At 44.8% G+C, this 14500-nt stretch overlaps 1 protein-coding gene across 3 annotated transcripts in view; it reads left to right on the top strand.

Annotated features, from left to right (window-relative positions):
* The window catches only part of CEP43 (centrosomal protein 43), a 54698-nt gene that overhangs the window by 23956 nt on the left and 16242 nt on the right, over nt 1-14500 (top strand). For all 3 annotated transcript variants that reach the window (XM_004368780.2, XM_023728518.1, XM_004368779.2), the window contains 3 exons: nt 5671-5894; nt 10885-10997; nt 12616-12684. In XM_004368780.2, the coding sequence (XP_004368837.1) occupies nt 5671-5894; nt 10885-10997; nt 12616-12684 (406 nt within the window). The remainder of the gene's footprint in view (nt 1-5670; nt 5895-10884; nt 10998-12615; nt 12685-14500) is intronic.

Raw genomic sequence — 14500 nt, 5'->3', positions numbered from 1 at the left:
CCCACTGCACCTCCCTGCCTCCCTCCTTCCTCCCACTGCACCTCCCTCCCTCCCACTGTACCTCCCACTCACTGCACCTCCCTCCCTCCCACCGTCCCACTGCACCCCCCTCCCACCCTCCCACTCACTGCGCCTTGCTCTGGCCTCCCTCCCTCCCCTGAGTGGTTGGAGGGTCCACACTGGCGCATGGCCTGGAGTTTGGGGCAATGGCTTGGGCCTCTTCTATCTTACTGTTGTGTTCCTGAGCCCAGGATACTTCCTCTGTCACTTTGAAGCTTTGTCCCTCTTACTTCTGGATCCTGTTTCTGATAGCCTTAGTAAGGAATCTGTGCAGTCCCCGGGACTGCCTTTCTCCTGCCTACAGATGGGCCTGAGCTCTCGCCCTGCTGCCTTTTGCTTTGCCGTGTGCTGGCAGGGGGCTCCCAGCATCCTGGGCATCTGTTAGCGCCGCTGCGTCTGGCGGTTCAGGTGCCACGAGGCAAGGCTCCATGGCCACCCGCGTGGATGGTGCTCACGAGCTGTGCAGCACACAGCCTGCACGACCGCCCGTGCAGCCCTGCCCTTCTGTCCCTGAAGCGGCACAGCAGGCCAGCCCAGGGTCCCTGCTCACCACGGCAGCCTGGAGCGCCCAGCACGGAGGGCTGCGGGAAGGAACAGTGGCCAGGGCTCAGTCAGAGACGCTCTGCTCATATTAAAATAGACTGAAAAGTCATTCATACTTTATATAGAAAGACTGACGTGTTGAAACGCATAGTTAAGGTTTTTTAACTCATAAAATGGGCAAAGCTAGATAGAAATTAAATTTGTTTCCTATTTTTTTATGATGTTATTGAGAGACAAAATAGGATGGATAGAAGCATTGGAATACACGTGGATAAATATTAATTAGGAGGGCATTTCTTTGGTGAGTTAGCAATTTTGAAATGCCCGTTAATACTTTCTGACTTCCAAAGTATCATCTGTAAGAATTTATTTCATTTTAAACCATGTTGTTGTACTGAACGTTGTCCTAGTTGACTGGGAAAAAAAAAAATACACATCAAAATAATGCAGCACATATTTGCTAGGATCCACCAACTTAGGTCTTCACCATTCAGTTAGAAAAACAGCAAGGTATTAGATGCTCATTAGATGTTCTTTTTTTTTTAAACTATTTAGAATAAAGTTCATGTATTACATTAAATGTAATGTGGAAGATCCTTTTTATAATCAGTTTTCAGATGTTTTAAAATTAATGTGTGTTGAGGTACTTTCTGTTTTCAAATTTTAAAGGTAAGACTCTTCTTAATTTATTATTTCTTATTTTCAAAATTCTAGGATAAGACCAGCTTCATGTTGATTTAGGCCGGTGAGGGGGACCGTACTGGGTCTGTGGTTTCTGTGGGGGAGGGTGGTGTTTCTGTGTCTTTTGCTGTCTCCTCAGGGCTTTCCGAATAAACCAAGCCTTATCATCCCCTTGACACGCCCCCCCCACACACCCACACCCCCCACACGCCCACACACACACACGCGCACACATACGCGCGCACACACACACACACCCCTATCGTGAGTGAATGAACAGTCCCATCAAATAGCACTTTTCCATTGCCTGTGACCCTGTTGTTGTCAGGTACCATTGAGTCGGTTCCGACTCATAGCGACCCTGCGTACAACAGAAGGAAACACTGCCCAGTCCCGTGCCATCCTCACAATCGTTGTTACGTTTGAGCCCATTGTAGCAGCTGTGTCAGTCCATCTCCTTGAGGGTCTTCCTCTCTTTCGCTGACCCTTTACTTTACCAAGCATGATGTCCTTCTCCAGGCCCTGGTCCCTCCTGATAACATGTCCAAAGTACGTGAGACGAAGTCCCATCATTTCGCTTCAGTGATCCTAGCCACTTCAAATTCTAGACTTGAAATGTTCGCGCTGCTTGTCAGCCCAACCCTGTGAGCCTGACTGAGTGGGCTGAGCTGGTCTCGGGGGACACAGGGAGCGGAATGGCTGCCGGGTGGTCATCTTCCGCTCTCACCACAAGGCCAGAAGCCTATGGTTCTGTCGTACGTCTGTAGAAGTTACATATGGTTCACAGGGAGTGGGGATAGACTTCCACCAGAGAAACTGAGTGTTCGGAAAGCGGGGTTAAGTCTTTATTTTGTAGTCCTAGAATTCCACAAGATTACCTCGTAGGTGACTGAATTCAACTTTCTAAATCTGCATGCCTGTTAAAGCTGTAGTAAAATTGCTTCTGTAAGTCATGCATTAATAACTCAGGCATCAGAAACTGCCCTTGGCAGGGTGGAGGATGGGCAGTTGAAATGGGGTGGGGAAGAGAATTAAACATTACGTAAAGTTTTTGAGTAATTTTGCAGAACTGGGATAATTCTTTGGCTTTGATGTTTGTCTTATTATGAATAGTGCAGGTGAAGCCTTTACTTTGGAAAAACATTCTTTTTTCCATGTTTTTAAGACATTCTCCTGATAATTCATTGTTTGGCTACTGGAAAATTACCTAGTTATTTTACTGAGAAGTTTATCTCTTTATGATTCTAATTTTTCAAATCTAGAAATTTACTGTAATTTACCATAAAGATTATTAGTCTTGTAGGCCATCCAGGGGAATTTAATGGCTGCTGTAGGGTAGTGTAGGGTCCCTCGCCTTTATGAAAAGACTAAACTTCATTATAAGTTTTATATATTTATTAGAAATATCGCTAAGGTCATCCAGAGAATGAATTCTAAGACATTATCTTGAGAAGTTTTTTTTTTTTTAGTAACACTTCTTGGTTTTAAACGATATTTAACCTTAGTTATTTAACTTCATCCTGAATTGTTAACTCTGATTCACCCAAATCCAGGTAGTAGCAAATCCAAGTAATTGAAGATTATCTATGCAACATAAAGACTTGTTGTAAGCCATGGTAAAGATTTTATAACAGAGATTCCAGAGTTTATACATTGTGAGTTTTTTCATTATTGCTTAAAAAATTTGGTTTTCCTCCATTGAAATTGTTGTAAAAACCTGCACTACTTTTGTTTTATCTCTGTGAAATGTTGTGATAACAACACTTGCTCCTCTTAATGTGGATTTTTTTAAACAGTGAAAGTTATTTGAAATTAAGTTTAGTGAATTGATTAATGAACCCCATTGGATAATGCTCTTTTCAGTCCAAAATGAGCTGTAGTTACACAGTGATGAAACATTCCCATGTGATGTAGAAATTGATTTTGAGAGCAATTCCAAAGGAAATTGAGTATTTTGAAAATTTAATTTGATGATGTAGGTAAGTAGAACTTTATTTTCAGGAGAAAATAATTCTATTATTTAAAAAACTATGTTTGTTGTGTTGAACAGAGAAATGTGCTTCTACGTGAGACTTGTCTTCCTAAATCTGCCCACAGCAGGAACGTAGCTAAAACTAGTCCAGAAATGGTTACTAACTGTAGGTGGTTCATCAGGTGGACTTCAGTTACGTGGGGAGTGTGCATTCATGGGAAAAGGGTTTATCATCCGAGTCATTTGTTGTTTCTGGTAACGCTGCTCTGCGTTGATGTCTCAGTTTGTGTCTGCCGATTGTCCTCCTGAACTCTCTGAGGAGTGCTTTGAAGGAAAGACTCTATCGTTATCCCAGCATCTGTAACTCTAAACTATGTTTACGTATCCCAAGACTTCAAAATACTGATTTCTAAATGCATGTGCCTTTGAAAAGATACAAATCAATTATAACATTGGAGCCCTCGTGGCACAGCGGTTGAGAGCTACGGCGATCTACAGCTGCCAACCAAAAGGTCAGCAGTTCGAATCGACCGGCCACTCCTTGGAAACCCTATGGGGCAGTTCTCCTCTGTCCTGTAGGGTCACTATGAGTCAGAATCGACTGGACGGCAACAGGTTATTATAACTTTTATAACTCAGAAATTACAATTGACATGAATCTAAAATACGTAAGTGGATGGTAGGTACGTCTTTGTATTTGATAATAGCAGGAAAACTTTAAGAAAGTTGTTAGGAAATTTAAAAAAAATTTAGTTTCTTTGCTGATATCATATGCTTCTAAAAGGATGATAACTTCATATGTATTTTTGCAGGTAGCTCTTTTTGCAGTCATTCTCTGATCTTACTAATGACACCTGGAGTGTGTAGTTCTGTGTGGTTGTTAGGTGCTGCTGAGTCACAAAGCCCTAAAATTTTTAGTGTTTATCTTGCTTGCTGCCAGCTAATTAGTCATTTATTGATACTGTCTAACTGGTGTGAAAAATGAAAATGTCTGTCTTCACACATACATTATACATTCTGTCTGCCTCTATTAAATGTGAAATAAACCTCAGAGAGCGTCTTGTGTAATAATTTTTAACCCACGTTTTTACCACCCTACTTTAGTGGTTATTTTTATCTCTTCCCCAGCCACCTGTCCTTTCTTCCTTAACCAGGTTATCATTTTATTTGGAAAATAGTAATGGAGTTAGATTCTTGTGGAAACTCATGCCTAGGAAAATTAAAGCTAGATCATGTAGTTGGAGGTAAAGTATAGACTAAATTCCAGATTCCTTGTTTAAGTTGAGTGCTTTTCTAGTACATCACATGGATTTTAGACAAGACTGTTCTCTTCAGTATCTAAGTCTGATTCTTAGGTAATTGCCATCGTATGACATCAATTTTAAGAGCTGAGCTCTGGAATCAGACTTACTCTGATACTGCCCCTACCACTTGACTAGCTGGTGATGCTGGCAAGTGACTCGACTCTCTGTGTCTCGTTTTTCAAATCTTCAGAGACAGTAATGCCTAACCCCACACTGTAAGGCTGTTTAGGGGAGTAAGTGAGATAACACACTTGCAGCATTTTTGAATACGTTCACCAAATGGTAGCTGCGTTTGTTAGTGCTGTCATTTGTTGTTGTTGACATAGACGTGTCCAAGGGCAAAAAGCAGTCTGGCTAAGGATGGAGCCAGATCAGGCTGTAAAGATGCAGACGTAACTGAGAACAGGGAAATACAGCCTGATGCTTTGTGCTAGCATCACCTCATCAGGAGAACATGGGTAAGAATACTTGAGGATTTTTTAAGTTGGTGTAAGACATAGAAATAAACGTGTGTGGACATTTAAGTGAGGTGGGGGTTAGGGAGTTACTCTGAGAGTCTGAATTAAGGTAATTATTTTAACTAGAAAATCTTTACGTTGGAAACATGAGTAGTTGAAGCCAGCATCTTTCATCTGATGCACATTGTATTCGGCATTGGATGGAAAATTGTTATTTTCACTTAAGAATAGTTGGTTTTAACACTTGGTTCATTTATCTGAAATAATTTTCCTCTTCCTCTTTAGTAGTAATGTCCTCTCCGATTTGCAAGTTGAAAACACTAATTTATGAAGCAGTGACATACATGTAAGAGGAAACGGGACAGTTAGGGATAGTAAAGATATTTCCACTTAGGGAGGGAGAAAAGGAATGGCGTCAACGTATTCCTTGGACGTTTTTCCCCTTCAGTAATTACCCATGCTATGAAGCGCAAGAACGAGCTGATCGATCATGGCCCACTTTGCAGAGTATGTTGTTCTGAGACAACATAGACATTAGTCACACACACAAGGGTTTGTGTGTGCAGATTATTTTTTATTCTTTAAGATATCAAAGTTGTATTTCACTGGGGTGCAGCGTGTGAGTCCACCCTTTCCCTGTCTCTTTTTCTAGAAGTCCAGCGAGACAAGTCAGAGTGACACAAGTATCTCCTTGTCAGAACCAAAGAGCAAAAGCAGTCGCCACTTACCGGCCCAGGAAACAAAAATTGGGTCTTTCTTAAGTAACAAATCTTTAGACGTCAAAGACAAAGCTGGTATTTGTCCAGATGAAGATGATATGGAAGGAGACTCTTTCTTTGATGATCCTATTCCTAAACCAGAAAAAACTTACGGTTGGTGAGTGAACTGTGTTTTTGAATTATCGTACTACTTAGAAGTTAAAAATATATTTTCTAAGTGTTTTCACTTTATATTTAAAAGTATTAAGTCCATAGATTTGATTTTTGTCATGAAAGCCTTTTATGTCGTAAGATAATTCCAGGTTAAAAAAAAAAAGAGAGACTTAATTATTTCAGTAAATAAGTATATATTGTCACTATCTGTCTATCAGTTTGTTGTTTTGTGGTGGCTTGCATGTTGCTGTGATGTGGAAGTTATGCCACTAGTATTTCAAATACGAACTGGGTCACCCATGGTGGACAGGTTTCAGCAGAGCTTCCAGACTAAGATTAGGAAGAAAGGCTTGTGAATCCATCTCCAAAAATTAGCCCAGGAAAACCCTATGGATCACAACAGAACATTGTCCGACTGACTTGTCTCGAACACGTCATCAGGAAGGATCAATTGTTTGATGAAGTAGAGCACCAGCAAGAATGAGGGAGACCTTGGTGAAATGGGTTGGCACAACAGCTGCAGTAGTGAACTCAAATATGCTGACAGTCGTAAGGATGATTCCAGGGCAGCATTTCATTCTGGTGTACGTAAGGTCACTGTGAGTCAGAGTTGACTCATGGCAGCTCTCTGCCTAAGTAGGTATTGAATGCCTATCTGTGATGGTTAAGGTGGTGTGTCAACTTAGCCGGGCCATGATTCTTAGTGGTTTGATAGTCATATGATGTGTGATCACCTCCATGATGGGATCTGCTGTGAGTAGGCAGTCAGTTGAAAGGGAGTTTCCTTGGGCATGCGGCCTGCGTTGAATATAAGTGGACATTCTGTCAAGGCTCGTAGGCTTTTACTCATTCTGGATCCTGCAGCTGGCTCGTATTCCTCTGACCTCCAGTTCTTGGGACTTGAATTAGCAGCGTACCTCCGGTCTTGCCTGCCAATCTTGGGATTCATTGATCTTTGCAGCCTGTGAGCAACAGGTCTGCTCTCTGACCTGCCGATCTTGGGTTCGCCAACCCCTGTGGCTACATGAATCGGGAGAAGCCTCTATCCTGACCCACGGACTTGGGACATTCCAGCCTCTACAACCGTGTGAGCCATTTTCTTGATATAAATCTTTCTGTGTATGTATTTATACCCTTTACTGGTTTTGCGTCTCTAGAAAATTGTGCATTAATAGCATACCAGTTACTATGTCTTGCTCTCAGGGAGTTGGCATTCTTGTGGATGGAATTGGTGTTGTTGTTAGGTGCCGTCGAGTTGGTTCCCACCCCGTGTACAACAGAACGAAGCACTGCCCAGTCTTGTGCCATCCTCACAATCATTGCTATGATTGAGCCCACTGTTGCAGCTACTATGTCAGTCCATCTTGTCAAGGGTTTTCCTCTTTTTCGCTGACCCTCTGCTTTACAAAGCATGATGTCCTTCTCCAGGAACTGATCCCTTCTGATAACATGTCTAAAGTAAGCGAGAGGAAGTCTCGCTATCCTCGCTTCTAAGGAGCATTCTGGCTGTACTTCTTCCAAGACAGATTTGTTCGTTCTTTTGGCAGTCCATGGTATATTCAAAAGTCTTCACCAACACCACAATTCAAAGGTGTCAGTTCTTCTTCAGTCTTCCTTATTCATTGTCCAGCTTTTGCATGCATATGATGCAATTGAGAATACCATGGCTTGGGTCAGGCGCACCTTAGTCTTGAAGGCTACATCTTTGCTTTTCAACACTTTAAAGAGGTCTTTTGCAGCAGATTTGCCCAGTGCAATGCATCTTTTGATTTCTTGACTGCCGCTTCCATGGGTGTTGATTGTGGATCCAGGTAAAATGAAATTCTTGATAACTTCAATCTTCTCTCCATTTATCATGATGTTGCTTATTGGTCCAGTTGTGAGGATTTTCGTTTTTTTTCTTGTTGAGGTATAATCCCTGCTAACGGCTGTGGTCTTTGATCTTCATCAGTAAGTGCTTCAAATCCTCTTCACTTTCAGCAAGCAAGGTTGTGTCATCTGCATATCGCGGGTGGTTCATTAGTCTTCCTCCAATCCTCATGCCCTGTTCTTCTTCATCGAGTCCAGCTACTCGAATTATTTTCTCAGCATACAGACTGAAACTTGCTGTTGAAGGTAGAGTAGCTCAGGTGGACGGAGGAGATGATGCGGTGAAAGAGCTGGACAGAAGATTTCAAAGGGCAGCTCCAGGAGACAAAGTATAATGACACGTGCCAAAAGCTGGAGGTAGAAAACCAAAAGGGAAGAACTTGCTCGGCATTCCTCACAATGAAAGAACTGAAGAAAAAATTCAAGCCTCGAGTTGCAATACTGAAGGATTCTATAGGCAAAATGCTTGGTAGAGGGTCAGTGATAAAGAGGAAGACCCTCAAGGAGATGGATTGACACAGTGGCTGCAACAATGGGCTCAAGCACAGCAACGACTGTGAGGATGGCGCAGGACAGTGCAGTGTTTGGTTCTGTTGTGTGCGGGGTTGCTGTGAGTTGGAGCCAACTTGACGGGACCTAACAGCAACGTGGGCAGAGTACTGAATGATGCAGGAAGTATCAAAAGAACGTGTAAGGAATAAACAGTCACCGTACCAAAAAGAATTGGTCGACGTTCACCCATTTCAGGTGGGTGGAATTAGACAATGAATAATTAAAGTACAGCATGTCCAGTTGATCTCAGTAAGTGTATGGAGAACAAAACAGTATAGGGAGAGAGTGGGAGTGTGTGATCCATGTGCAGTTTTACGTGGTGTCAGAGAAGTCCTCACCTGGAGGAGGGCCTTACGTGGAGCGGGGGAGCCTCACCTGGATGGGTCTCACCTGGTAGAGGCCTCACCTGGTGGGTGTCATTTGAGCAAAGAGCTAACGGAGGTGAGAGAGTGCGCCGTGCAGACATCTGGGCTTAGAGAGCTCTAGGCAGAGGAAACAGCAAACACAAAGGTGTCTGGCAGGTGCAGAGCAGCAGGGAAGACAGTGTAGTTCGAGGAGAGAGCCCGAGGGGGAGCTGTAGGAGGTGAGTTGAGAGAGCTGGACGAGCAGAGGAAGGAGGGAGGTTGTGAACAGAGGAGTGACCTGACCCAGCCTACCTTGTGAGAGGCTTCCCTGGCTGCTGCGGGCAGAAGTGCAGGTGGAGGCTGTGCAGTAATCAGCGAGGTAAGATGGTGGAAGTGGTGAGAAACAGGTGGTTTCTGGGTGTATTTTGAGGTGAGATCCGAAAGGATTTGCTGACAAGTATTAGAGAAAGAAGTAGTATGAAGGAGAACTCCAGGGTTTATAGCCTGACTAGCTAGAAGGTTGGAAAACCGTTTTACTGAGGTAAAGACTGGAAAGCGCTGGATTGGGTTGCACAGGTGGGCCATGTGACAGTCTTAGAATTCACCTCCAGAATTGCCTTTTAGACATGCTAGGTGGGAGAAGGTTCTTAGTGGAAGTGTCAAGAAGGCTATTCAATCTATGAGTTTGGGGATTAAAGGAACGATATGGGCTTGAGATAGAAATTACGGAGTCACCAGTTTATACATAAGACAGGCTACCAAAACTGACTCAGGGAGAGAAGATCTGAATAAACCTATTACAAGTAAAGTAATTAGTAATTAAAATCTTCCCACAAAGGAAAGCTCAAGCCCTGGCGAATTTTACCAAATATATAAAGAAGAAATACAAACTTCCCCAAATACTCGTCCAGAAAATAGAAGAAGGAAAACTTCCCAACTCCTTCTGTGAGTTCAGAGACGTCACAGGAAAACTATACGGCAGTATCCCTCATTACTATAGATGCAATACCCTCGGTAAATATTAGTAAACCACCAACATACGAGAAGATTATACACCACGACCGAGTGGAATTTATCCCAGGAGTGTAAGATTTCTTTAACATCCAAAAATTAATTAATGTAATGTACCATATTAATACGATAAAGGACAAAAATCACATGATTATCTTAATTGACACAGAAATAGCATCTGTTAAAATCCAACACCCATTCATGATAAAATTTTAGCTAGGGATAGATAGGAACTTTCTGAACTTGCTAAAGGGTCTGTCATGGTTTGAATTATGTCCCCCCAAAAATGTGTGTATCAGTTTGGCTAGGCCATGATTCCTGGTACTGTGTGATTTTCCTGTACGTTGTAAACCTGCCTCTGTGATGTTAATGAGGGAGGATGGGTGGCAGTTGTGTTAGTAAGGCAGGACCTGATCTACAAGACTGGACTGTGTCCTGAGGCAATCTCTTGAGATATAAAAGACAGAAGTGAGCAGAGAGACAGGGGGACCTCATACCATCAAGAAAGCAGTGCCGGGAGCAGAGCGCATCCTTTGGACCGGGGTCCCTGTGCAGAGAAGCTCCTAGTCTGGGTGAATACTGATGAGAAGGCCGACAGAGAGAAAAAGCCTTCCCCTGGAGCTGACGCCCTGAATTTGGACTTTTAGCTTACTTTGACTGTGAGGAAATAAACTTCTCCTCGTTAAAACCATCCACTTGTGGTATTTCTGTTTTGGCAGCACTAGATGGCTAAGACAGGGCCTCAACTAAAAACCCATCACTAACATCAGAATTATTGGTAAAGGACTGACTCCCCCAGCCCCCTGGCTCAGGAACAAGACAAGAATGTCCTCACGACTTCGCTGGTGTATGAAGGTTCTAGCCAGTACAGTTACAATAAGGCAGTCTATCCTAGATAGCAAAGGAAGAACAAAACTGACTTTATTCGCAGAGGACATGATCCTGAATGTAGAAAATCCTAAGGAATGCCAAAAAAAAGAAAAAAAATCCGCTGGGATTAATAAATTAGTACAACAAGGTTTCAGGATACAAGATTACTATGTAAAAATTGCGTTTCTGTATACTAACGGTGAAGAATCCAAAAATGAAATCAAGAAAACAGTTTTCATTCACAATACATCAAAGAACTATCACTCTTAGAAATGAACTTGGCAAAAGAAGTACAAGAGTTGTACACTGAAAGTTACAGAGCATTAACTGCGTATTTTTTTCTGTTAGGAGAAGTGAACCCAGCAAGCAGGGGGGAAGCCTGGCATCGCTGTCTGATGCCCCACCCTTGAAGAGCGGGCTCAGCTCCCTTGCGGGAGCCCCGTCACTGAAAGACTCGGAAAGTAAGTGCCCTGGCAGCCCCTGAGATCTGTCCACTGAAGGTGTGCGCTTGGATGCTGATGGCGGTTCTTTCTTTAGTTCAATAGCGTATGATTGTGGTTTATTTTTTCAGAAAAATACATGTAAAAATAGCCTGTAATTTTATCACACAGAAATATTTCCTGTGAATATTTTGTTATATTTGCACAGTTTCTTTTTAAACACAACAATCATATTGTCTGTATCGTTTTGTATTATATCTTCTATGCCATTAAAATTTTTAGGTAATAGACTTTTTTAGTTGCCTTGTATTTTCTGTAGATACAGTTTTCAAACCGTTTCTCATCTGTTGGACATTGAGATTGATGTTAGTAGCTTAAATGCTCGATTAATTTTTTAAAATTTGCTTCATAGATTCTGTGATGCCAGTAATCATCATGGGAATGTTAATATTTATTCTGCTTTCAGGAATTTGGGTCTGACATATCTTTCTACATGTAGCAGAGATAGGGATTGCTGTCTAGAAAATAGAACAGCCAAGCTGCTGTACAGCTGACCTTCTGGCTCCCTCCCGTGCGCAGAATTAAAGAGCATAGCCTTAAGCATACTTCTGTAGATATGCAGATGAACTTTGCCTACTATGTAGTAGTAAATATAGGATTTAATGGGCACGGTGTTTGGCACATAAAAGTGTCTCTTTTGAGAAAGTTTCCTAAAAAAGTAAATCTGTACTTGAAATGTTGAGTGTCATTGGGCATGACTTGGTAGTGCTTCCTCACCGTTCCCGGGCGCGTGGTACCTCTCTGGATGTCTGGGACACCGTGGTGATGACGGGGCTGCTCCTGCCTGAGACCTTCCCCACAGCCGTGTAGACAGGAGTACCGTCCCTTCCGTTTTCTCCGCTTTTCCTTTCTCGTGGTTATTGCCACCTCCCATGAAGGAATCCAGGGTGCTCAGGTCTGAGGTCACGTTAACACTGTAGGGAACAGTGATTTAGAGAGGACGCTGACATTGAGGGACTAGAGAAATGAAACCACTGACATCAGTTTGACAGATGAAATACGATTAAGTTGAAGCAGCATTTAGAAGTTCAAAGGAAAGATAAAATTGATGGGAATAATTATAGTCCATGCATTCATACTAATGGGGCTTCTTGTAGAAGATGATGTCTTATCATTGGGCAGAAAGTGTTTTGATGGTTGTGTTCCAAGAAAGAGGGGTATTGTTTATGATTTAAAAAATTGGGGTGTAATCCATAAGTTAGAGGAGCCCTGGTGGCATAGGAGTTAAGCACTCGGCTGCTAACCAGAGGGTCGGCACTTGGAACCCACCAGCTGCTCTACGGGAGAAAGATGGCAGTATCTGCTTCTGTAAAATTACAGCCTTGGAAACCCTGTGGGGCGGTTCTGCTCTGTCCTGCTGGGTCCTGTGAGTCGGAATCGACACTGATGGCAGCGGGTTTGGTGTTTTTGGTTTGCGTAAGTGAAGCAACCGTTAGTTATTAGTTTGTGATTTTTCTTAGTTTTTAGGTTATGTTTCTGTCGTATAAAGAAGCCTCACACTAAAAAAAACAGTTTGACATGCTTTAGAAAATCTGTGTTCTAAAAGTCAGTTGAATGCTGCTGTTTTTCCTATTCACAGGTAAGAGGGGAGACGCAGTGTTGACAGATCTGAAGTTGGTCGGTGATAAGATTGGATCGCTTGGGTTAGGTAAGTGGATTTCCCCTGTTGATGGCTCTGGTGAAATCTTACGTGAGGTGACGCGGTCGGCCTGCCTCGAGCATCTTCCTGCCGTTCATGCAGCGGATGTTTGGACGGTGTTTATGTATCCAGGCTTGTACCATGTGCCACGGGTGTAGCGGGTCACTTCTCCAGGTGCACGGAGCACAGCCTGCTGGCAGACGGCTGGTGTAAAGGTGCTGAGAGGGGTCCGCGTTCAGTTGTTACGGCAGCACGCCGTTGGTGGGTGCTCAGGGCCCTGGGTTCTGTCCTGTGCCAAACAGCGGACCGGTGTGACAGATACACTCAGGCACGCTTCCGCAGCCCAGGCCGACCATCCTCTCTGGGGGACGTGAAGCGCGTCCTGGCACAGCAGTGGGTTCTCCCCAGTCTTGGCGCGCTTGGAGCAGCAGGGAGCGCAGCCTCACAGGCAGAGGCGGGCAGGAGGCTGCGCCTCGTCCTCTAGGCCATCTCAGTGCAGGCGTGTGCGTGGAGCACACGGGCTGGGTGGCTCAGAGCAGTGCCTGCACCCTCTGCTAGAGAGCGCCCTGGGTGGGGAGCATGGGCCTGGGCGGGAGTTGGATGATGGAGAGCTAAGGGCTCGGAGCAGTGCCCGCACCCTTTGCTAGAGCGCCCAGTCTGGGTGGGGAGCGTGGGCCTGGGCAGGAGACGGATGAAGCTCAAGCTGCCGATGTGGCTAACCCGCGGGGAAGGTGGTGAGCTAACCCCGGCTCTGTGTCCTCGTCTGTCCAGGGGAACTAATAACGTCTGCCTCGTTTAAAGAGTGCGTACAGTTTACGTAGATACACACCTGTACCTACCGATGCAGTGCTTGGCCGGACAGGTGCCTCGTACATGTTCGTTTCCTTGTGATGTTACTGTGTTCCCCCATTTGCAGCGTCGGCAAGAGAGTAGATGCTCCCCTGAGCTGCTGGATTCCGGTCCCTGCCGTGCGGCGCCGTGGACTCGCTGACTGCCCGCGTGGTGGTTGGGCGCCCGTGCAGTTGCTGCGTCCTCGCTGGCTGGCCGGCTGGGGGGCCTGCCCCGCTGCGGTCCCTGTGCCTGTGACGTGCACGTGCACCTCAGCCAGGCCTTCTTGGCCACAGCCTGGTGTAGACCCTGCTCCGTGTGGACCTTCAGACCTTTGAGGCCTGAGGTGGCTCTTGTTCCTTGGGGGTTTGTGTTTCGGGTCATTCTGTGGCCACACCACTCAGCTTCTCCCTGACTGTGCTGCTCTCTGTCTGATGGTATTGCAATAGTGTTGTTTTCCATTTTTCCGTTGTAAATGTACAGTATTCTAGGTATGTTAATCGAGCCCTGTGGTGGAACGGTTATGCTAACCGAAAGCCCACCCGGCAGCCCTGTGGGAGAAAGACCTGGCAGTCTGCTGCTGTGAAGATTACAGCCTAGAGAACCCTGTGGGACAGGTCTGCTCTGTAATAGGGCTGCGAGGTGGCCGTGAGTCTGCAGTGACCCGACGGCACCCAGCACCAGCTGTGTGAGATGATGTGTGAAGGTCCCTGGGTAACCTGGGGGGATAATGATGCTAGCGGGACGCGCCTGGCCCTGAGCCGGGACCTTCTTTATTCTTATCCCAAGGAGGGCTGTCGTGTTGTCTCCATTGCTGCAGATGCAGAGCCCAGTGCGGGCAGCAGCCTGAGACCATTGGCTGGTGGAGTCCTGGGGCATCACCAGGGCTGGTGCTGTTAACCACTGCGTCTTACGGCGATGTGCTATTCAGACATTTAGATCTTACGGCGCTGCGCTGTTCAGGCGTTTAGATCTCAGGGCGGTGCGCTGTTCAGGC

The sequence above is a fragment of the Trichechus manatus genome, unplaced genomic scaffold, assembly GCF_000243295.1.
Source record: "Trichechus manatus latirostris isolate Lorelei unplaced genomic scaffold, TriManLat1.0 scaffold00002, whole genome shotgun sequence".
Lineage (NCBI taxonomy): Eukaryota > Metazoa > Chordata > Mammalia > Sirenia > Trichechidae > Trichechus > Trichechus manatus.
The sequence above is the reverse complement of the archived record's forward strand: the minus strand, read 5'-3'. Positions and strand labels throughout refer to the sequence as shown.